A 24,664-nucleotide genomic window follows, 5' to 3' on the forward strand; every position below is an offset into this window, starting at 1 on the left:
AGACTTGCAGGTGAGGGCTGGAGGTGATCAAACAGAACCAATAATCGCAACTGCACTGAAATTGCAAATACATTTAAAAGCGGAGGTCCGCCAAATTATTATTTTCTCCCTGGTGTGGAGAAAGCCTCTTGAGGGAAGAGGGGGCGAGCAGGAGAGTCAGGACACCCACTAACACACAGCTCCTTTCTCTATCTGCAAAGTAGAGAGTGTCCCGACACTCCTGCTCGCCCCCTCCCCCTTCAAGAGGCTTTCTCCACACCAGGGAGAAAGCCTTGCATTACGGTGTGTAGTTACAGACAGAAGAACAAGAAGTGAGGATTTCTCAGAAGAAATAAGGACATTTAAAACCAAAAATCGAAGGATGAGGCAAGTGAAGGAGGACTGCACTAAGGTAAAGGAAGCTATTTAGGGAAAACATTTTTTACCTTTACAAACCCTTTAATCCACATCGCTGATGTGCGGTCACGTGACCACTAGGCTGACGTCAGAGGAGATCTCAGCCCATCCAACTGTAGTCCTTAGGTCGGAGAAGGAGAGCGGCGGGCTGTCATGTGACCGCACATCGGCAACATGTATTAAAGCGGGGGTTCACCCTATAAACCCCAAAAAAAAATTTTTTTTTCTTCTACCATAAAATCAGGCATTGTAGCGCAAGCTACAGTATGCCTGTCCCGATTTTTTTATCCCCGTACTCACCGTGTACTCGTACATCGAAGATACCGACTCCCCTCGGGAAATGGGCGTGCCTATGGAGACGGAGGATGATTGACGGCCGGCTCTGGCGCGTCACGCTTCTCCGGAAATAGCCGAAATAGGCTTGGCTCTTCACGGCGCCTGCGCATAGCCTGTGCGCAGGCGCCGTGAAGAGCCGAGACCTACTCCGGCTGTCTTCGGGGAGAGTGACGTGCCAGGGCCGGCCGTCAATCATCCTCCCTCTCCATAGGCACGCCCATTCCCCGTGGGAGCCGAAATCTATAATGTACGAGTACACAGTGAGTACGGGGGTAAAAAAAAATAATCGGGACAGGCATACTTTAGCTCGCGCTACAATGCCTGTCTCGATGGTATAATCGTGTCACTGAGGGTGATCCACCGCTTTAAGGCATTTAAGATAAAAAATAAAAAAAACACAACACGTACACCAAATTGTATAGCTTGTTATAACAGAGGCTGCCAGTAATTGGCAACACTGACTTAACCACTTTAAAACCCAGGCCTGAGAAAAAACTCCCCACCCCTAATTCCCCCTATACCACCGGCCCACACATATTTACAAATGTATTTTCTAAGGCCCCTTTCACACGGACGGACAGAATGGTGCTTTTAGCTGCGGATTTTACCGCAGCTAGAAGCACACAATGCTTTCCTATGACATCATTCACACACACACACACACACACACACACACACTACGGTTACCTGTGGTTTTGTTTCCGCACAAAATTGTGGGTAGAAAAAAAAAAAAATAGAACTGAAAGCGTCCAGCTGCGAAATCCCGCAGCAATCGGCACATAACCGCAGTGTCAGCTGCGTTTGGTATGAATCTTGAGGGAGAACTCCTCGCCAAATTTCAAATAAAAAACGGGCATGGGTTCCCCCTATGGAGGAATACCAGGCCCTTGGGTCTGCTAAGGATTTTAAGGGGAACCCCCGTATGCCGAAAAAATGGCGTGGGGTTCCCCCCAAAATTCATACCAGACCGTATCCGAGCAGTAGCCCGGCCGGTCAGAAAAGGGGGTGGGGAAGAGCGAGCGCCCCCCCCTCCTTAACCGTGCCAGACCGCATGCCCTCAACATGGGGGGGGTAGGTGCTTTGGGGCAAGGGGGAGCCCTGTGGTCCCCCACCCCAAAGCACCTGTCCCCATGTTGATGAGTACAGGACCTCTTCCCCAACAACCCTGGCCGTTGGTTGTGGGGGTCTGCGGGAGGGGAGCTTATCGGAATCCGGGAGCTTCCTTTAATAAGGGGGACCCGATGCCGACCCCCCACCCTAGGTGAATGAGTATGGGGTACATTCACCTGGCAAAAAAAAATAAAAAATATGTAAAAACACACTACACAGGGTTTTAAAGTGATTTATTAGTCAGCTCCGGTTGCACCGGAGCATGATGGGACTGTGACGTCATAAGAGGCCTATATAAAAATCGGTGCGAGCCGCGCACACGGCATTACAGCGGGAGGAAGCAACGTGTCAACATTGAAGAAGAGAAGAAGGCAGAGGGCGACAGAAACCCGGGCACCCCCCCTCGTAGAAGAGCTAAAGAGAGCGGGGCCCCCGGTGGAAGAGAACAGGCGGTGGTGAAAACCGGTACCCCCCCCTCCGCAGAAGACATCGAAGAAGCCTGGGAGGGGGCAGCTGTAAAAGAGCTAAAGAAGAAAGTGCCCCCCCCGGCAGAAGAGAACCATACGGCGGTGAAGACCAGGACCCGCGGCAGAAGACATCGAAGAAGTAGGCCCCCCCCTCGCAAAAGAGCTAAAGAAGAGAGGGGGGCCCCGTAGCTGACTAATAAATTACTTTAAAAACCCTGTGTAGTGTGTTTTTTTACATTTTTTTTCCGCCAGGTGAATGGGTAGGGATACGATGTACCCCATACTCATTCACCTAGGGTGAGGGGCCAGCATCAGGGGGCACCCTTATTAAAGGAGGCTCCCGGATTCCGATAAGCTCCCCTCCCACAGACCCCGACAACCAATGGCCAGGGTTGTCGGGAAGAGGCCCTGTCCTCATCAACATGGGGACAGGTGCTTTGGGGTGGGGGGCCACAGGGCGTCCCCCTGCCCCAAACCCCCTTTCCTGACCGGCCGGGCTGCTGCTCGGATACTGGTCTGGTGTGGATTTTGGGGGGCCCCGTACGCCGTTTTTTTCGGCGTACGGGGCTTCCCCTTAAAATCCATAGCAGACCCAAGGGTCTGGTATGCTCTTGGAGGTGGAACCCATGTCGGATTTTTATTTTAAATTTGGCGTGGAGTTCCCCCTCAAGATTCATACCAAACCCAGTGCTTGGTATTGGCAGGGATCCAAGTCGGATCCCCATTCAATACCGTGCTGTGGCTAAACGCAACCGCAACTAAAAGCGCTGTACAAATGCAGCTGATCGCTGTGCCTGGAGTCTTGAATTCCAGCAAAACATAAACATGCTTTTAGCTGCAGCAAAACAGCCGTCCGTGTGAAAAGGGCCTTAATGTAAACCCTTTAGTTACTTACCAGACTTAGTCTTCACATGATTCTCTGCAGCACCTCTTCCATGTATGGAGACCAGTGATCTGCTGCTGCAGTCCCGGTCCTGTTGCCGCCCCCTTTTGTGATGTCATCATGCCACCGCAGAAAATCTTTGAGACTCTGTAAGGACCTTGACATTGGCATCTTTATCAGCCAGTAATGCAAGTAAAGTTGGGGACCACTATATCGGACGCATACAAAACATACATTGCTGACATACTGTACCAAATAGTACATGATGTGTATCATACTATGACCCTATTGCGAGAGGCTCTTGTAACTGTATTGCACACATGGCATCCTCCGATCACCTCTTCTGAAAATGCTAATCCCCTAGCTGCCACAATGGTTCAAATAGCTTAAACTGTTTTTATGCCACAGGCTTGTAAGAACTATGCAGATGAACTGTTCTGACCTTCCTGATCTGCAAATTTGTCTCAGATCAGTGACTAAGAAAGCATTAAAGCTAAAAACAGACATACAATTAGCATTTCTAAAAGGTCAGCAATACCAGCACATTTCTCTTAGTACAGGATTCCTTAACTTCACCTGCTAAAATGCTTTCAGCCCTGCTTGCATCCAGCTCCTACTACACCTGTGCACTGCTTGTTTCCATAATTCCTACAGCTGGAGTATGAACCATTCAATAGCAATGAATGTGCTGAGTTAAACGGTCCTTTAGCCCAGGTTCACACTGGGCTGCGGGTGTGAAGCTGTGCGAGTTCAGCTGAATTTCACTCCCGCTTGTCAGTCCCGGTTTTGGCCACGATTAGAGAGACATCTGTGCAGATTTCTGCACAGATGTCAATGTAAATCGCTGCTGAACTTGGGACTGACAAGCGGGAGTGAAATCGTGCGAGTTCTGCTGAACTTGCACGGCTTCACACCCGCAGCCCAGAAAGTAATACAGAAACGACTTTTTGAAATTGGTGCAGCGCCGCACCGCTTAGGACAGTGCCATTGCCGGCAAATGCCGCAGATTTGACATGTCAAAACGCAGCAAGTGTGCATCAAATTGTACATCCACTGGCTTAAAACTGGCTTTATGCATGTAGAATTTCTTTTGAAAGATTTTGTTTTCAAAACGTTCATTCATCAAGAGGTTTAAAGGGGAAGATTCAACAATCGGATTCAACCAGACCAACTGAAAAAAAAAAAATCTAACAACAAAAAGTAATCGTTTCATTTGCTCCTGGCCAAAAAAATAATAACTACTCACAAGTCATAAGTGCATGCACTTGTCAAAAGTTATCTGGAAGTAGAATGTTCATTTTAGGGAAATTGAGACACGGACATGGTACTCAAGCAAAACATTGTTCTAAATGAGTGGAGTCCAAGGAACCTCTGAATGGTCAGATGAGCAATTGTCATACTTTTTTACTTGAACGTTCAAACAAAACGGGTTTTAACTTTTTAAATTTTGATTAGAGCAAGGGAGGGTTATAACCCCGTCAGATTTTTTTTATTGCCATCTGTGTCCCATTGTGGAGATTTACCTTCACTTCCTGTCTCATAGCCAAACACTAAATGAGAGGAAATACATGCAAATTAAGGGAATTCCTTGGGGACCTCCAGGTCACTGGAACTAGTGTCCCCCATTGGAAAATTTCCCCTCCATTACTTTTCTGGGGGCAACCCAAAATTTGAGGGTTTTTTTAACTTTCATTTTCAATAATAATGGTAAACAGGACAAATAGAGAGGGTAAATCTCCTTAACGTGGGGCACAGACAGCAATAAAAAAACTGAAACATGTTCCAATCCCTCTCCACTCCAAAAAAAGTTTTGCCTTTAACCACTTAATACCCGCACGCCGTCATATGACGTCCAAAACAGGGAACTTTTATCCCGGGTGGACGACGTCCTGGGCTTTTCGGGGGGATATCTCAATGATGCCTGCACCCAGAGGCATCATTGAGATATAATTTTTTAGCGGCGGCGATCCTGCGCACCGTAAGAACGATCATAGCGGCGGTTCCGCCGCTAGATCGTACTTACAGGCGGCGGGAGGGGACATTCCCCCCTCCCGTCGCGATCCGGTGCTTCTCCGGGCTCTCCCGTGCCCCATCGGGGGCCCAGAGAGATGATCGCCGTCCGCCGGATGTTTACCATAGAGATGACTGGTGACCAGATGGTCACCAGTCATCTCTATAACCGTCGGAGGCCCGGGCGCGATGTGATGACGTCACGCCCAGGTCCCCGTAAGTAAACAAACCGCAATTGCGGCTAGTTTGAATGAGATCTGTGAATTTTTTTTCACGATGTCATTCTTTCCAGCCTGGAGGAGAGATGTGGGGTCTTATTGACCCCACATCTCTCCTTAAAAAGAGGACCTGTCACACACATTTATAGAACTAATCACTGTATAAATGTGAATGGTCTAAAAAACGTGTCAAAAGTGTCTGATGTGTTCACCGCAATGTCACCCCCCCCCCCCCCCCCAAAGGCTGTGTGCTTAATAAGAAAACAGAAGCACTGCAGATTACTCCCCGCACATGAAAATTAAGAATCAGTTCCCTTTCTGACATTCATTTTAGTGGGTCGGGCTAAATTGCCAGGCAACCAGAATTTTAAAAAGGAAGGCCACCACCAGTGATCCCTGTCATGTTGGGTTTATTTATGGTCCCTGGCACTGGAATTTTGAACTTTTCTCTGTATAATTTAAAGTTGTATATAAAAAAATATAAATAAAATATATTATATATATATTTATTAATTTGGTGAAAGTGCTAAACCAGTGCTAAACCAGATTCTTCTTTTTTTTATTGCAGATGTATGCAGTATTTACTGCAGAGACATCTCACAAGGCAGGACTGCCCTAGTGAGCGAGACAGAATATGAATGCTACATTGAGACTTCGCCGGCCAACGTGACGTTCACACGGAGGAGACTTCGCCGCCAACGTGACGTTCACACGGAGGAGACTTCGCCGCCAACGTGGTCACTTTAAGTGAACATAAGTGATTTACCCCGGGGGTGGGCCTTAGAGCCTTGCAGCACTGGGGTTCTTGTTTCAGATTCTGACCAGGACACTATCTGCATGGAGTTTGCATGTTCTCCCTGTGCTTGCGGGGGTTTCCTCCGGGTACTCCGGTTTCCTCCCACACTACATGCTACTTTTGCGTTGGTGGTGCAGTGGTAAGCATAGCTGCCTTCCAAGCAGCTGACCCGGGTTTGATTCCCGGCCAACGCCATCTCCAATACTTGGAGTCCTCAGAGAGAAAAGCGCTATACAAGGTCAATGTGGAGTATATATTAGCGGTGGAATAAAGAATGAAGAGAACGTGTGAAATGTTTGAGGAAAAAAACGTTCCCCCAGAATCTATAGAAGGAGAACCCAGCAACTGATAGAAGACGCTTAGCTTTGGCTGCGATCACACCTAGGCGTGCCGGATCGCGGGAGGAATTACTGCAATTTCCCGAATTGCCGCAAAACGTGCGACATGCTTGTGATCCCATTACTTTCAATGGCACCCCAATCATGGGACAATATTGTCACCTGACAAATCACAAACAAAATGACGGGACGCCCATTTCCCAAAAGCAGTCCTGCGATTTGTCAGGTGACAATCGTGGCAAAATCACGCCTCGATTGGGGCGACATTGAAAGTAAAGGGAATCGCATACTCCACCCAGCAGGAATATTATACCCCCTCAACTGTCTAGATTTACATTAAAGTTTCAAATACATAAATCCTTCATTGCTGCAGACCTCAGCACACGCCATGTGTGATGTAACCACTTAAAGACCACAATCAATATATACAGCATCTCACAAAAGTAAGTACACCCCTATGTGTGCGGGAGATCACATACAGTATGTCACAAAAGTAAGTATAACCCTCGCATTTGTGTAAATCTTTTTATGTGACAACACTGAAGAAATTACACTTTGCTACAATGTAAAGTAGTGAGTGTACAGCTTGTATAAGGCTGCTTTCACATTGCAGCGTGGAGCCGCGGTGACGGTATAGCCGCGCTATTTGTAGCGCGGCTATACCGTCGTGTTTACCGCAATATTCAGGCGCTAGCGGTGAGGTTTTAACCCCCGCTAGCGGCCGAAAAAGGGTTAATACCGCGCTTTCCCATTGATTTCAATGGGAAGGCGCGGTGAACACACCGCTCCTATACCGCGGTAAAGATGCGGCTAGCAGGACTTTTGGAGCGCTCCTGCTAGCGCACCGCTTCAGTGTGAAAGCCTTCGGGCTTTCACATTGAACACTACAGGGCATGATTTTTCATGCGGTATAGCAGCGCTATTTTTAGCGCTGTACCGCATGAAAAACGCCCCAATGTGAAAGGGGCCTTACAGTGTAAATTTGCCGTCCCTTTAAAATAACTCAACACTCAAGAATTTTATACAGGACATTCAATGGAAGAAAGTGTAGAACTCTTGTCATTTGGCAGCTCAACCAGCCAAAAGTAAAAGGTGTATCACAAAACTGAGCACATTGCCAGGAACTAAACAAAAATACCTACGTTTTGACGTATAAATTGTGTATGACAAGTAGATCTTGTGGGCGTGAGAGCAATTTATAGAGAAGGAACAAAGATAATTTTTTAAAGCTCTGCTCTAGCTATGACATCTTCCACTCTAACCAGCCCCATAGACACTGTTTAAAGGGGTTGTAAAGACAAAAATATTTTCCTCTTAAATTAAAGTCTGACAGTAGCTGATAAAGTAAAAAGTAATGTTTTGCATTATAACTAGTTTGATACCTGTTGAAATCGAGCTGTTTTATTCACCTCCGTCACTCCTGAATCATTATTCTCACTGACTTCCTGGTTTGCGGTGCGCATTCATTCTTGCTACATCACGGCCTAATGGGAACTACAGTTCCCATTAGGCTTAGCCTCCATGCCTGTGAGGGATAAGAGAGCATCTTCACCCAGGGCTGTAGTCATAGGGAGGGGGTGAGCACATTCTGCTTTCAACCATGCAAAACAGCTCAGATGCTGGTGGAAAGCAAGAAGAGGAGTGACAGGAAATGGCATTTTCAAACCTGGATTACTGTATTTTGGAGGCCAAAAGGAAAAACAAGGTAAGTGATATTTAAATGCTCTAGCTTACAGCAATCAATTGATCTAATAAAAAACGAACCTTTAGTGTTCCTTTAAAATCGCTAAAATTTCCTGAAATGATCACTAAACTTAAACAGCTTTTTCACAAAAACGGTAAAAGATATCAAACTGAAGATATAGCCGGATAGCTGAATATGTTGTGAACATTAAAGTTTGTTTGGCGTCTGTAGATGTAAGTATGAAGAATCTGAAACTTTTGATAGCGGAGAAGATTTTAAGGATTTGAAGCATGCTCTCATTGACTGAAGCATGCTCTAAAAGCTTAATATTATATTTTAAAAAGTATAAATAGTAGAAAAAAGTTGAAGAAGTCCCATCATTAGCTAAACATTTTAAAAGTTGAATGGTCTTAATAGCTGAAAGTATGCAGAAGTTACGCAGAGAATAATTAAGAATAATACAAAAAAAAAAATGAATAACAATACTGGGAATGCTATTGAGTATTCCCACTAATTAATAAAAAGAGATATATATATATATATATATATATATATATATATATATATATATATATATATATATATATATATATATATATATATATATATATATATATATATATATATATATATATATCAGAGCGCAGCGCGGGGGAACACAGGAGAACAGTTTTCATTTTACTTGCCGTGTTCCCGTCGCTCACCGTCATATTCAGCCCTGCCCCTTGGCCGGGGAACTTTGATTGACAGATCATCTGTCTATCAAAGTTTCGGGACCAGGAGGCGGGGCTGGATCTGATAGTGAGCAGCGGGGAACACGGCAATTAAAATGAAAACTGTTATCCTGTGTTCCCCGCGCTGCGCTCTAAACATCCAGGCGGCTCTCTCTTCCCCCTCCACGGTCACTGGGAGAAGAACCCCCATTACACACAGGCTGCTGGTGCTCACCCCCCCCCCCCCAGGCAGCCCTTCCTCGATAGACCTCAAAATCCACTCGCAAAATGCAAGCAGATTTTTTGAGGTGTGTGTGTGTGTGTGTGTGTGTGTGTGTGTGTGTGTGTGTGTGTGTGTGTGTGTGTGTATATATATATATATATATATATATATATATATATATATATACACATATACAGTGATGAAAATAAGTATTTGAACACCCTGCTATTTTGCAAGTTCTCCCACTTGGAAATCATGGAGGGGTCTGAAATTGTTATCGTAGGTGCATGTCCACTGTGAGAGACATAATTCAAAAAAAAAAATCCAGAAATCACAATGTATGATTTTTTTAACTATTTATTTGTATGATACAGCTGCAAATAAGTATTTGAACACCTGAGAAAATCAATGTTAATATTTGGTACAGTAGCCTTTGTTTGCAATTACAGAGGTCAAACGTTTCTTGTAGTTTTTCACCATGTTTGCACACACTGGAGGAGGTATTTTGGCCCACTCCTCCACACAGATCTTCTCTACATCAGTCAGGTTTCTGGGCTGTCGCTGAGAAACACGGAGTTTGAGCTCCCTCCAAAGATTCTCTATTGGGTTTAGGTCTGGAGACTGGCTAGGCCACGCCAGAACCTTGATATGCTTCTTACAGAGTCACTCCTTGGTTATCCTGGCTGTGTGCTTCGGGTATTGTCATGTTGGAAGACCCAGCCTCGACCCATCTTCAAAGCTCTAACTGAGGGAAGGAGGTTGTTGCCCAAAATCTCGCAATACATGGCCCCGGTCATCCTCTCCTTAATACAGTGCAGTCGCCCTGTCCCATGTGCAGAAAAACACCCCCAAAGCATGATGCTACCACCCCCATGCTTCACAGTAGGGATGGTGTTCTTGGGATGGTACTCATCATTCTTCTTCCTCCAAACACGGTTAGTGGAATTATGACCAAAAAGTTCTATTTTGGTCTCATCTGACCACATGACTTTCTCCCATGACTCCTCTGGATCATCCAAATGGTCATTGGCAAACTTAAGACAGGCCTTGACATGTGCTGGTTTAAGCAGGGGAACCTTCCGTGCCATGCATGATTTCAAACCATGACGTCTTAGTGTATTACCAACAGTAACCTTGGAAACGGTGGTCCCAGCTCTTTTCAGGTCATTGACCAGCTCCTCCCGTGTAGTCCTGGGCTGATTTCTCACCTTTCTTGAGATCATTTAGGCCCCACGAGGTGAGATTTTGCATGGAGCCCCAGTCCGAGGGAGATTGACAGTCATGTTTAGCTTCTTCCATTTTCTAATGATTGCTCCAACAGTGGACCCTTTTTCACCAAGCTGCTTGGCAATTTCCCCGTAGCCCTTTCCAGCCTTGTGGAGGTGTACAATTTTGTCTCTAGTGTCTTTGGACAGCTCTTTGGTCTTGGCCATGTTAGTAGTTGGATTCTTACTGATTGTATGGGGTGGACAGGTGTTTTTATGCAGCTAATGACCTCAAACAGGTGCATCTAATTTAGGATAATAAATGGAGTGGAGGTGGACATTTTAAAGGCAGACTAACAGGTCTTTGAGGGTCAGAATTCTAGCTGATAGACAGGTGTTCAAATACTTATTTGCAGCTGTATCATACAAATAAATAGTTAAAAAATCATAAATTGTGATTTCTGGAATTTATTTTTTTGATTATGTCTCTCACAGTGGACATGCACCTACGATGACAATTTCAGACCCCTCCATGATTTCCAAGTGGGAGAACTTGCAAAATAGCAGGGTGTTCAAATACTTATTTTCCTCACTATATATATATATATATATATATATATATATATATATATATATATATATATATATATATATATATATATATATATATATATATATATATATATATATATATATATATATATATATATATATATATACACACACATACACACACACACACAGTCATTTTTCGGTCAAATGCATCCTAAATTTTCAGTACCAAAATTTTAATTTCGGTGCACCACTACAGAAGACTTATTCTTTCCCATATATGAAATGTCCGATTTATGAACAGTCTGGGAAGAATTAGCTAAAACTGAGGCAGACAGAAGGTGGAGCAGCTGCGCACAGTATCCAATTAGCTTCTTGCTTCTGGAAGCTGATTGGTTACTTTCCACAGCTGCTCCAGTCTTAGCAAATCCCCCTCAACCCGTCCTTTCCATGCTCTGACTGGCTATAGCAACAGAAGAGAAACTGGATGCGTCATAAGACACTGTGCAGTCGGGTACCTCCAACCTGGATCTGCTATTGCCAATAAAGGCTGGGTTTCTCTGCATCCAATTTGCATGGCACGAGAATGTGACCCGGCTCTCTATGGAGCCGGTTCACATATCTCCAGGGCTGCTGCAGAGTGTCTGTGCATCTTTGACTATGTTTCAGGACCGAATTCAGACAACGATTCGGCCCCCGATTCGTCCCTGAACCGCAGAATGGGGATGCACAGTGTTCCTGTGCGATCCGCAGCTGGCCCAAGTGTGAACTGAGCCTAAAGATGATGCACAAGTACAAACCGCACGCGTGTTTGATAAATGCACTAAGTAATTTCAAAACTATCCGTGGTTCTGCAATTAAAGTTTTGCTCTAAAGAGGTAGTAAAGTCTTGTTCTTAAAAAATGGTCCACTGTGCAGACTTGGGTCATAATGTACTAGTATGCACTGTATACTAGAACATTATGACAGACTTACCTGCAGAGGGAGCCCTCTAGACATGGATCTCCCTGGTCTCCGGCGGCTTACATCTTCTTCCAGTCTTCCTTCCGGGTTCCCGATCTTCAGCCGTGTCACAGATGAAGTCACTCCCATGCAGGGGAGTCACATCGCCACAGAACAGACCGTAAATGTGATCTGAACTGCGCATGTGTGGCTGATCACATTACTCGTTGAAAGGTAGAGGGGGACATTTATGACAGAAGAGACCACTAGAGTTTACAACCTGTCTGTCTTTAGGGCTGCACAAAATAATTAGGTTTTAAGCTTTAAAAATAACTTTTCTCATAAAATGTTGACGCTATTACATGCTGAGTGCAGCATAATGGAAAACAGTGTTAGAAAATGCTATATGCATCATAAAAGACTTTGTAGCAAAAAACAGCTCTAAAAAGTAACAGAAAAAGTATGCTAGGTAGAAAAAAATAAAGTGCCTTTTTTTTTTTTTTTTTTTTTTTTTTAGGAACTTTAGGAATATACTGTACTTTCCTAGTGGACGGTGCAAGAGCAGCTCAAAATACATCCCGACTAGAGAAGTACAGACTAGTTCATTGCTGTGTAAATAAGCGCAGACAGAACATTTTAGTTCAGGTGGAAGCACTGATAACAGCAAATTCATGGTAACATAGCATGCACATAACTCAGATAGGCGTGTTCCGAAAAATGTTAATGGAAATAAAAACACCCAGATGAAGTGCCAAATAGAAGGCACCATAAAGGCACAGGGACAGAGAATGGGTGTGCCAACATGCCACAAAAACCATAAGTTGGGGTATTTCAGGAACACAAGCTATAAAATGCTTTGTCCGATTAATTTTAAAGGAGAACTTCACCCAAAAGAAAAAACATTCCCATTTAAGTCCTCTAACCCCCCCCCCCCCCCCACCCACAGTCTCCTGGGACATGTCAAGGGATCATTCACAAAGTGCAGTGTGGTTCACACACATGCAGTGAAGCCAAAAGTCACACAGCCGGCTGCCCACGGTAAGGGTGCCAGCGTCAAAAAACCAAAGGCTAGTGAAGAACTAACCTGGGTGATGACGGAGCTGGATCCCTGGACAGGCAAGTGTCCTTTTATTAAAAGACAGCAGGATTTGTAGCTGGTGGATTTTTTTTTCAGCAGCTACAAGAACACCTTTTTCAATACCGGTCACTACTACTCCCTACCTGCCCAGGCCAATTTTCAGCTTTCAGGGATGTCGCACTTTGAATAACAATTACTCTCCCAGTCATGCAACACAAATAGAGCTTTTTTTCAGTGGCATTTAATCACCACTGGCTGAAATGAAAAAAGACTGACATTTTGGGGAAAACAAAGCATTATTCTTTCGTATCTTCAAATTTTGAAAATAATCTTTCTTCATTAATTTGGGCCAAAATGTATTCTGCTACAATTCTTTGGTGAAAATAACCCAAATCAGTGTATGGAATTTTGTCTGTAGAAAAGTTAGAGTGTCCACAGTCTATGGTATATATCCTAAAACATATCAATCCTGATGTACCGACACCCCATCTCCTCATTTCTTGAGGCACGAAAACATCAGGACAGTACAAATACCCCCAAATGACCCCTTTTTAGAAAGTATACAGTCCACGTTATTAACCACTTCAGCCCTGGAAGATTTTGCTGCTCAATGACCAGGCCATTTTTTGCGATACAGCACTGCGCCGATTTAACCGACAATTGCGTGGTCGTGCAAAGTTGTACCCAAACAAAATTGAGGCCCTTTTTTCCCCACAAATAGAGATTTCTTTTGGTGGTATTTGATCATGTCTGCGGTTTTTATTTTTTGCACTATAAACAAAAAAAAAAACAATTTTGAAAAAAATATATATATTTTGTACTTTTTGAAAAAATAAATATCGAATTTCTTTGAGGAAAAATTTTCCTTCTTTTTTTTTTTAAGCTTAGGCCGATACGTTTTCTTATACATAGATTTTTGGAAATAAATCGCAATAAGCGTATATCGATTGGTTTGCGCAAAAGTTATAGCGCCTACAAAATAGGGATAGGTTTTAAAGCATTTTTATTATTCGTTTTTTTCTTTACTAGCAATGGTGGTGATCTTTGATTTTTAATCGGGACTGGCGACATTATGGTGGACACATCAAACACTTTTGACACATTTTTGGGACCATTGTCATTTATACAGCGATTAGTGCTATACAAATGCACCGATTACTGTGTAAATGTCACTGACAGGGAAGGGGTTAACACTAGGGGCGATCAAGGGATTTTTTTTTTTTTTTTTTTAAATACAGTGATCAGAGCAATACAGTGTTACCATAGTACCACTGTACTGGGGAGGTGATCAGTATTTTTCACACACTATGGTTGCCTATAAAACTTTGCATTTTACAGTGATAAGCAACAATTTTTACTGAATGAAAATCAATCATTTAGTGTTTTCTATTGTGATATTGTGATTAGCCGATTATTGGCCACAGTAATCACATGACACAGACGAGCTGTGATTGGCCTTGTCTATACCAAGTGATGACTGACCAATCACAGAGCTCATCACAATAGTACACAACAGCATGCAACAATGCCTTTTATTGTGTACAATTGTCATGCGACCTGCTGAGATTGGCCACAGCGGTCACATGGTACCGGCAGCAGGGCCTGAAGGGCGTAATCCTGGAAGGACATCATATAACGTCCTCCCGCCGGGCCTATTATACATATGATGTCCTCCCAGGATTGTGCCCTACGGGCCCCACTGCCTGCACCATGTGACCGCTGCAAAGGTGTTAAAGTGATATTTAGAAATAAAAAAAGCCTGCATCCGCATCTACTCATGTCCCTCGCCAGCACTTAGCCCCTCCCTCCTGCCCCCAGTGCAAGCCGCTTGCTGGGGGCACCCAACCATGGCTCATTCCCGAGCTGCAGCTCTACATGTTCATTCACTCACAGCCATGACTCAGCCCAGCCCCCACTCTCTCTCTCTCTCTCTCTCTCTCTCTCTCTCTCTCTCTCTCCTCACTCACTCCTGCTGATCTCTCAGCCAATAAGGAGTAAGTGTCCCTGGAGAGCTGAGGCTCTTGTGCATATCGCTGGATCGAGAGGGAGCTCAGGTGAGTATTAGGGGGGGGGGGGGCTGCTGCACAGAGAATGCATGAAAAGTTAAAAAAAACTTCAACCTTTGCAACCACTTTAAGTACTGGAGTACTTTAAAACAGATATTTTAAAGATACAAGTAATACCAGTATAGCTTTCTTTAACAGATATATAGTTGCCAATAGGTCTAGGTAATTTTCCAGAGACATGATGTTCCTGAATCTATTTTCTTTTTCTTTTAACAAAGACAGAAGAAAACCCAACAGCCAGAATGTTAGTTGAAAGGTAATGATCACACCACAAGCAGCCGAGGTGCACATTCCAGTGGTGCGTCAGAAACCTCTTTATAAAGCTACAACTATCTTCCCAGGAAAATCACAAAGTCTGGCTTTGGGATCATCATCTACACAGCCTTTCATAAACAAAGGTGTGTGCGGCCAGCAGCACCTACATTGACAAAGTATGTAAACCCAACATTTCATCTTCCTGATATGTGTCTGCTGTACCATTTACTTGTATGAAAACATATCCCCTTCTCTGTGTATTGCTTCCTTTGTGTGTAATCCATGGTGATCCTGCCAGTCCCCCTCCTTTCCTATCAAAAACTGACCACACTAAGCAGGAGAGCACACTGTGATCAGTTATTTAGCTGTACTGGGAACTCCTCCAATAATCAGACACAAAGAACTGAGAACAGAGGGAATGTGATCACTTATGAAAAAGGTATTTTTAATGTTTTTTACAGTGCCTTGAAAAAGTATTCACACCCCTTGAAATTTTCCACATTTTGTCATGTCAAAAACGTAAATGTATTTTATTGGGATTTGATGTGATAGACCAACACAAAGTGGCACATAATTGTGAAATGGAATGAAATGATAAATGGCTTTCAACATTTGTTACAAATAAATATCTGAAAGGTGTGGCGTGCATTTGTATTCAGCCACCTTTACTCTGATACCCCTAACTAAATTCTAGTGGAAGTGGAACCAATTGCCTTCAGAAGTCACCTAATTAGTAAATTGAGAGGGAGAGAGAGAGAGAGAGAGAGGGAAAGAGGGAGATCATCTGGAATATGCAGTTCAGTTTTGGACTTAAGTTCTCAAAAAGGATATCAGGGAACTGGAGAAAGTGCAGAGAAGGGCAACCAAACTGATAAGAGGAATGGAGGAGCTCAGCTATGAGGAAAGATTAGAGGAACTGAATTTATTCTTTCCTGAGAAGGAGATTAAAAGGGGAATATGATCAACATGTACAAATACATTAGGGGTCCATATTGTGAACTTGGTGTTGAGTTTTTCACTTTACGGTCAACACAAAAGACAAGGGGGCACTCTTTACATCTAGAGAAAAAAAAAAAGAGATTTCATCTCCAAATACGGAAAGGTTTCTTCACAGTAAGAGCTGTGAAAATGTGGAACAGACTCCCTGCAGAGGTGGTTCTGGCCAGCTCAGTAGATTGCTTTAAGAAAGGCCTGGATATGTTCCTAAATGTACATAATATAACTGAGTACCAACATTTATAGGTAAAGTTGATCCGGGGAAAATCCAAATTGCCACTCGGGATCAGGAAGGAATTTTTTCCCTTGCTGTAGCAAATTGGATCATGCTCTGCTGAGGTTTTTATTTTTGCCTTCCTCTGCATCAACTGTGGGTATAGAATTGGGTATATGGGATTCTACGATATTTTATTTATTTTTATGGTTAAACTAGATGGACTTGTGTCTTTTTTCAACCTGGCTAACTATGTAACATATGGAGGACACAGGAAACATGTGGAAGAAGGTGTTCTGGTCAGATGACACCCAAAAATTTAACTTTTTGTCTTAAAAGCAAAACGCTATGTGTGGTGGAAAGCGAACACTGCACATCTCTCTGAACACACCATCTGTGAAACATGGTGGTGGCAGTATCATGCTGTGGGGATCCTTTTTCTTCAGCAGGGACAGGGAAGATAACTTTTGCGCAAACCAGTCACTTATTTTGCGATTTTTTTTTCTTTTTTTACCAAAAATATGTAGAAGAATACGTATCGGCCTAAACTGAGAAACAAAAATGTTTTTTTTTTTTTTTTTTAAAAATTGGGATTTTTATTATAACAACAAGTAAAAAATATTGATTTATTTTTTTTCAAAATTGTCGCTCTTGTTTTGTTTATAGCGCAATAAATAAAAACCGCAGAGGTGATCAAATACCACCAAAAGAAAGCTCTATTTGTGGGGAAAAAAGGACGTCAATTTTGTTTGGAGCCACGTCACACGACTGCGCAATTGTCAGTTAAAGCAACGCAGCGTCGGAAGCTGAAATTTCGCCTGGGCAGGAGGGGGGTATATGTGCCCAGTAAGCAAATGGTTAAAGGAAAATATACTGCACACGTCAAGTATTTGCTCTAGATCTGAGGGGAACCTTTACTGATTTCTATCATCCAATCATGTACAAGCAAAAATTCTGAATATTTTCCTTGCACGTTATTGGGTATTCTTTGCAAAGTGAAGCTTTACCTCATTTACTAAGCTCGGGAGCAACTGCATTTGCATTGCACGGTATATTTGCCTTTAGTAAATCAACCCTTAAAGGGGTTGTAAAGGAAAAAAAATAAATAATCACCTTAATGCAATCTACGCATGAAGGTGAAAAAACATCTGATGAGGCCCCGTTTTACTTACCTGACCCCTTGAAAGTCCCGCGTTCGGTCCCAAGATCCTCTTCGCCGCTCAGCCTGACCGCTGATTGGCTAGAGCGGATGGATTAAGAGCAGCGCAGCCATTGGCTGGCACTGCTGTCAATCACATCCAGTGACGCGGCGCGCCAAGGCCGAGTGATACAGTGAGCGGCTATGGCCGCTCACTGTATCACAGGAGCGCGCCCGCAAGGACTCATCGCCATGCGCACTCTCTCGCATGAACGTGATGAGTTCTTGCGGGGAGGACCAGAGACAGCCGAGAGGGACCCCAGAAGACGTGGATCGGGGCCACTCTGTGCAAAGCGAACTGCACAGTGGAGGCAAGTATAACATGTATGTTATTTTAAAGAACATTTTTTTTTTCCCCTTTAGTGACACTTTAAACCCTTTGTACACACGATAGGATTTCCATCAGACAAATCCATGGAATTTTGTGCGAAGGGCGTTGGCCGTGAACTTGTTCTGCATACAGACGGCAGAACTTTTTCTGCCAACATACACAAAACTACATGGTTTTTCTGCTCTTTAGCACCACCCTTTGGGCAACTTCTGCTAATGTTGTCTTATGGTTAGCATTGGTTCGGAGCATACATGGTTTTACTTTGGATTTTATTCCGACGGACTTGCTATCCCACATTTGTTGTCGGAAATTCCGACAACAATTGTCTGATGGAGCGTACAAACGATCGGATTATCCGACAAAAACCCTCCCATCACACAATTGTCAGAAAATCCAATCGTGTGTACGGGCGTTTAGCGTGACCAGGGACAACCAGACTAAGTGTGAATGGGACATACAAGGGAGAGCAGCCGGACTGAACTCCTAAAAGCTGGGCTCTGGTACACTTGCTAATATATGGCAGCAGTATGGTCAGACAGCGGAGTGCATGTTGTACGGCAGCAGTATGGTCAGACAGCGGAGTGCATGTTGTACGGCAGCAGTATGGTCAGACAGCGGAGTGCGTGTTGTACGGCAGCAGTATGGTCAGACAGCGGAGTGCGTGTTGTACGGCAGCAGTATGGTCAGACAGCGGAGTGCATGTTGTACGGCAGCAGTATGGTCAGACAGCGGAGTGCGTGTTGTACGGCAGCAGTATGGTCAGACAGCGGAGTGCGTGTTGTACGGCAGCAGTATGGTCAGACAGCGGAGTGCGTGTTGTACGGCAGCAGTATGGTCAGAGAGCGGAGTGCATGTTGTACGGCAGCAGTATGATCGGACAGCGGAGTGCATGTTGTACGGCAGCAGTATGATCGGACAGCGGAGTGCATGTTGTACGGCAGCAGTATGATCAGACAGCGGAGTGCATGTTGTACGGCAGCAGTATGATCGGACAGCGGAGTGCATGTTGTACGGCAGCAGTATGATCGGACAGCGGAGTGCATGTTGTACGGCAGCAGTATGATCGGACAGCGGAGTGCATGTTGTACGGCAGCAGTATGATCAGACAGCGGAGTGCATGTTGTATGACAGCGGAGTGCATGTTGTACGGCAGCAGTATGATCGGACAGCGGAGTGCATGTTGTACGGCAGCAGTATGATCGGACAGCGGAGTGCATGTTGTATGACAGCGGAGTGCATGTTGTACGGCAGCAGTATGATCGGACAGCGGAGTGCATGTTGTACGGCAGCAGTATGATCGGACAGCGGAGTGCATGTTGTATGGCAGCAGTATGATCACACGGGGGGGGGGGGGGGTATGTCCCCATAGAGCACAATATACAAAAAGTATTGGGGGGGGAGGGGTACATGTCCCCTGTCAGTCCCTATAGAGCACACTATACAGGAGGTACATCTCCCCAGTCAGTCCCTATAGAGCATTCTATATAGAGGTATTGGGGGACGAGAGGTACATGTCCCCTGTCAGTCCCCATAGAACACACTATATAGGAGGTATTGGGGGGGGGGGGGGGCCTGTCCCCTGTCAGTCCCAATAGAGCACATGACATAGAAGTATTTGGGGGGGTACATGTCCCCTGTTAGTCCCTATAGAGCACACTATATAGAAGTATTGGGGGGTACGTGTCCCCTGTCAGTCCCTATAGAGCACACACTATATAGAAGTATTGGAGGGGGGGGGGGCTGTCTGTCCCCTGTCAGTCCCTACAGAACATACACTATATAGAAGTATTGGAGGGGGGGGTCTGTCTGTCCCCTGTCAGTCCCTACAGAACACACACTGTATAGAAGTATTGGAGGGGGGGGGGTGTCTGTCCCTACAGAACACACACTTTATAGAAGTATTGGAGGGGGGGGGGGGTCTGTCCCCTGTCAGTCCATACAGAACGCACACTATATAGAAGTATTGGAGGGGGGGGGGTCTGTCCCCTGTCAGTCCCTACAGAACACACACTATATAGGAGTATTGGAGGGGGGGGGTCTGTCTGTCCCCTGTCAGTCCCTACAGAACACACACTATATAGAAGTATTGGAGGGGGGGTCTGTCCCCTGTCAGTCCCTACAGAACACACACTATATAGAAGTATTGGAGGGGGGGTCTGTCTGTCCCCTGTCAGTCCCTACAGAACACACACTATATAGAAGTATTGGAGGGGGGGGGGTGTCTGTCCCCTGTCAGTCCCTACAGAACACACACTATATAGAAGTATTGGAGGGGGGGGGGGGTCTGTCCCCTGTCAGTCCCTACAGAACACACACTATATAGGAGTATTGGAGGGGGGGGGTCTGTCTGTCCCCTGTCAGTCCCTACAGAACACACACTATATAGAAGTATTGGAGGGGGGGGGGGGGGGTCTGTCTGTCCCCTGTCAGTCCCTACAGAACACACACTATATAGAAGTATTGGAGGGGGGGGGGGGTCTGTCTGTCCCCTGTCAGTCCCTACAGAACACACACTATATAGAAGTATTGGAGGGGGGGTCTGTCTGTCCCCTGTCAGTCCCTACAGAACACACACTATATAGAAGTATTGGAGGGGGGGGGGGGATGTCTGTCCCCTGTCAGTCCCTACAGAACACACACTATATAGAAGTATTGGAAGGGGGGGGTCTGTTTGACCCCTGTCAGTCCCTACAGAACACACACTATATATTAGTAGTGGAGGGGGGGGGGGGTCTGTCCCCTGTCAGTCCCCATAGAGCACACACACACTATATAGAAGTATTGGAGGGGGGGGTCTGTCCCCTGTCAGTCCCTACAGAACACACACTATATAGAAGTATTGGAGGGGGGGGGGGTCTGTCCCCTGTCAGTCCCCATAGTGCACACACACACTATATATTAGTATTGGAGGGGGGGGGGTCTGTCTGTCCCCTGTCAGTCCCCATAGAGCACACACACACACTATATATTAGTATTGGAGGGGGGGGTCTGTCTGTCCCCTGTCAGTCCCCATAGAGCACACACACTATATAGAAGTATTGGAGGGGGGGGGGTCTGTCCCCTGTCAGTCCCCATAGTGCACACACACACTATATAGAAGTATTGGAGGGGGGGGTCTGTCTGTCCCCTGTCAGTCCCTACAGAACACACACTATATAGAAGTATTGGAGGGGGGGGGTCTGTCCCCTGTCAGTCCCCATAGTGCACACACACTATATATTAGTATTGGAGGGGGGGGGGTCTGTCTGTCCCCTGTCAGTCCCCATAGAGCACACACACTATATATTAGTATGGGGGGGAGGGGGGGTGGTGACACTCACAGTCCAGGTGCTTCTTCTTGGGTCCCATCAGCTCATGGGTGGTCGCCTTACACACAGCCTTGGCCAGGGCCGATCCGGTGACACTGTGCTGGGCCGCCGTGATCCGGTCTGTGATGGACTGTCCGGACATCTTCCCCCGCCGGGCCTACACTCTCTCGGCTGTCACTGTATACCGGCTTCCTTCCCTCACTCTGTGCCGGGTCTCCGTATTCCCTGGAGGAGCTGTGCCTTGTGATATGACCCGGCTAGGGAGAAGAGTCACCTCGTCCTATCTTCGGCTACTCTCCTCTCTCTTCCTCCCCTTCTTCCTCCTTTCCGGCTCCTCTCCCCTCTTCTCCCTTTACCTCACACTTCACTTCGAAGACAAAATGGCGGCGCCGTGTCATGTGACCGCTGTCCGCACAGCGCCGGCTGTTGTTAAGGTGACAGTGCCGCTCGGTGCCAGGACCGGGATGGGGAGAGGAGAGGAGCTGGATGCCGGGGGAGGGTGACGTCTGCCGTATCACACAACACTCATTAATGGAAGTGTCCGGGAATGTGGAGAACGTTTCTAGGTCTGTGCTGTGGGGAGAATTTCTAATCTCCTATCAGCTCCCTCATTGACCTTCATCTGGAACCAAGTCTTCTGACCCTTTCTTATACTTCATTCAAAGGGACAGTCCCTCTGGTAGAACCCTCTACCTCAGTCCCTGGTAAATCCCAGCTGTCCCGAGCTCCCTGTCCCTGTGTCTAGCTGGTAATTGTATGTCTCCACCCCCGAGGAGCTGCAGGGTTCACCTGATGGGTCACTTTTTCTCCCACTGATCCCAAGGATGGTATACTATTCCTCCCACGGATACCAATGATGGGATACTATTCCTCCCACTGATACCGATGATGGGGTACTATTCCTCCCACTGATACCGATGATGGTATACTATTCCTCCCACTGATACCGACGATGGGATACTATTCCTCCCACGGATACCAATGATGGGATACTATTCCTCCCACGGATACCAATGATGGGATACTATTCCTCCCACTGATACCGATGATGGGGTACTATTCCTCCCACTGATACCGATGATGGGGTACTATTCCTCCCACTGATACCGAAGATGGGATACTATTCCTCTCACTGATACCGAGGATGGGATACTATTCCTCCCACTGATACTGAGGATGGGATACTATTCCTCCCACTGATACCGAGGATGGGATACTATTCCTCCCACTGATACTGAGGATGGGATACTATTCCTCCCACTGATGCCGATGATGGGATACTATTCCTCCTACTGATGCCGATGATGGGATACTATTCCTCCTACTGATACCGAGGATGGGATACTATTCCTCCCACTGATGCCAAAGATGTGATACTATTCCTCCCACTGATACCGAGGATGGGATACTATTCCTCCCACTGATACCGAGGATGGGATACTATTTCTCCCACTGATACCGAGGATGGGATACTATTCCTCCCACTGATACCGAGGATGGGATTCTATTCCTCCCACTGATACCGATGATGGGATACTATTCCTCCCACTGATACCAAAGATGGGATACTATTCCTCTCACTGATACCGAGGATGGGATACTATTCCTCCCACTGATACCCGATGATGGGATACTATTCCTCCCACTGATGCCGAGGATGGGATACTATTCCTCCCACTGATACCGAGGATGGGATACTATTCCTCCCACTGATACCGAGGATGGGATACTATTCCTCCCACTGATGCCGATGATGGGATACTATTCCTCCCACGGATACCAATGATGGGATACTATTCCTCCCACTGATACCGATGATGGGGTACTATTCCTCCCACTGATACCGATGATGGGGTACTATTCCTCCCACTGATACCGAAGATGGGATACTATTCCTCTCACTGATACCGAGGATGGGATACTATTCCTCCCACTGATACCCGAGGATGGGATACTATTCCTCCCACTGATGCCGATGATGGGATACTATTCCTCCTACTGATACCGATGATGGGATACTATTCCTCCCACTGATGCCGAAGATGGGATACTATTCCTCCCACTGATGCCGAGGATGGGATACTATTCCTCCCACTGATACCGAGGATGGGATACTATTCCTCCCACTGATACCGATGATGGGATACTATTCTGCCCACTGATACTGAGGATGGGATACTATTCCTCCCACTGATACTGAGGATGGGATACTATTCCTCCCACTGATACCGAGGATGGGATACTATTCCTCCCACTGATACCGAGGATGGGATACTATTCCTCCCACTGATGCCGATGATGGGATACTATTCCTCCTACTGATGCCGATGATGGGATACTATTCCTCCTACTGATACCGAGGATGGGATACTATTCCTCCCACTGATGCCAAAGATGTGATACTATTCCTCCCACTGATACCGAGGATGGGATACTATTCCTCCCACTGATACCGAGGATGGGATACTATTTCTCCCACTGATACCGAGGATGGGATACTATTCCTCCCACTGATACCGAGGATGGGATTCTATTCCTCCCACTGATACCGATGATGGGATACTATTCCTCCCACTGATGCCGAGGATGGGATACTATTCCTCCCACTGATACCGATGATGGGATACTATTCCTCCCACTGATACCGAAGATGGGATACTATTCCTCCCACTAATGCCGATGATGGGATACTATTCCTCCCACTGATACCGATGATGGGATACTATTCCTCCCACTGATACCGAAGATGGGATACTATTCCTCCCACTGATACCGAAGATGGGATACTATTCCTCCCACTGATACCGAGGACGGGGTACTATTCCTCCCACTGATGCCAACAACGGGACACTATTCTGCCCACTGATACTGACAATGCGGTACTATTCTGCCCACCGATACTGACAATGGCCAGGCCACTATTCCTCATACTGATGCCGACAATGGGCTACAATTTCTCTCACTGATACCGATGATGGGATACTATTCCTCCCACTGATACTGATGATGGGATACTATTCCTCCCACTGATACCGATGATGGGATATATTCCTCCCACTGATGCCGAGGATGGGGTACTATTCCTCTCACTGATGCCGACGATGGGTCACTATTCCTCTTACTGATACCGATGATGGGATACTATTCCTCCCACTGATACCGATGATGGGGTACTATTCCTCCCACTGATACCGATGATGGGATACTATTTCTCCCACTGATACCGAGGATGGGATACTATTCCTCCCACTGATACCGATGATGGGGTACTATTCCTCCCACTGATACCGATGATGGGATACTATTCCTCCCACTGATACCGAGGATGGGATACTATTCCTCCCA

At 45.7% G+C, this 24,664-nt stretch overlaps 1 protein-coding gene and 1 non-coding gene across 3 annotated transcripts in view; one reads left to right on the top strand and one right to left on the bottom strand.

Annotated features, from left to right (window-relative positions):
* Positions 1–21,710, bottom strand: part of LOC120913735 (phosphatidylinositol-binding clathrin assembly protein-like) — a 110,345-nt gene extending 88,635 nt beyond the window's left edge. The window contains exon 1 of one of the 2 annotated variants that reach the window (XM_040323916.1): positions 21,332–21,710. In XM_040323916.1, the coding sequence (XP_040179850.1) occupies positions 21,332–21,461 (130 nt within the window). In that variant the 5' untranslated portion in view covers positions 21,462–21,710. The remainder of the gene's footprint in view (positions 1–21,331) is intronic. The other variant, XM_040323917.1, reaches the window with a different exon arrangement.
* On the top strand, positions 6,339–6,410 carry TRNAG-UCC. The gene has a single exon. It is a non-coding gene; the product is annotated as a tRNA-Gly (tRNA).
* Positions 21,711–24,664: the final 2,954 nt, after the last annotated feature.

This window comes from Rana temporaria, chromosome 9, assembly GCF_905171775.1.
Source record: "Rana temporaria chromosome 9, aRanTem1.1, whole genome shotgun sequence".
Lineage (NCBI taxonomy): Eukaryota > Metazoa > Chordata > Amphibia > Anura > Ranidae > Rana > Rana temporaria.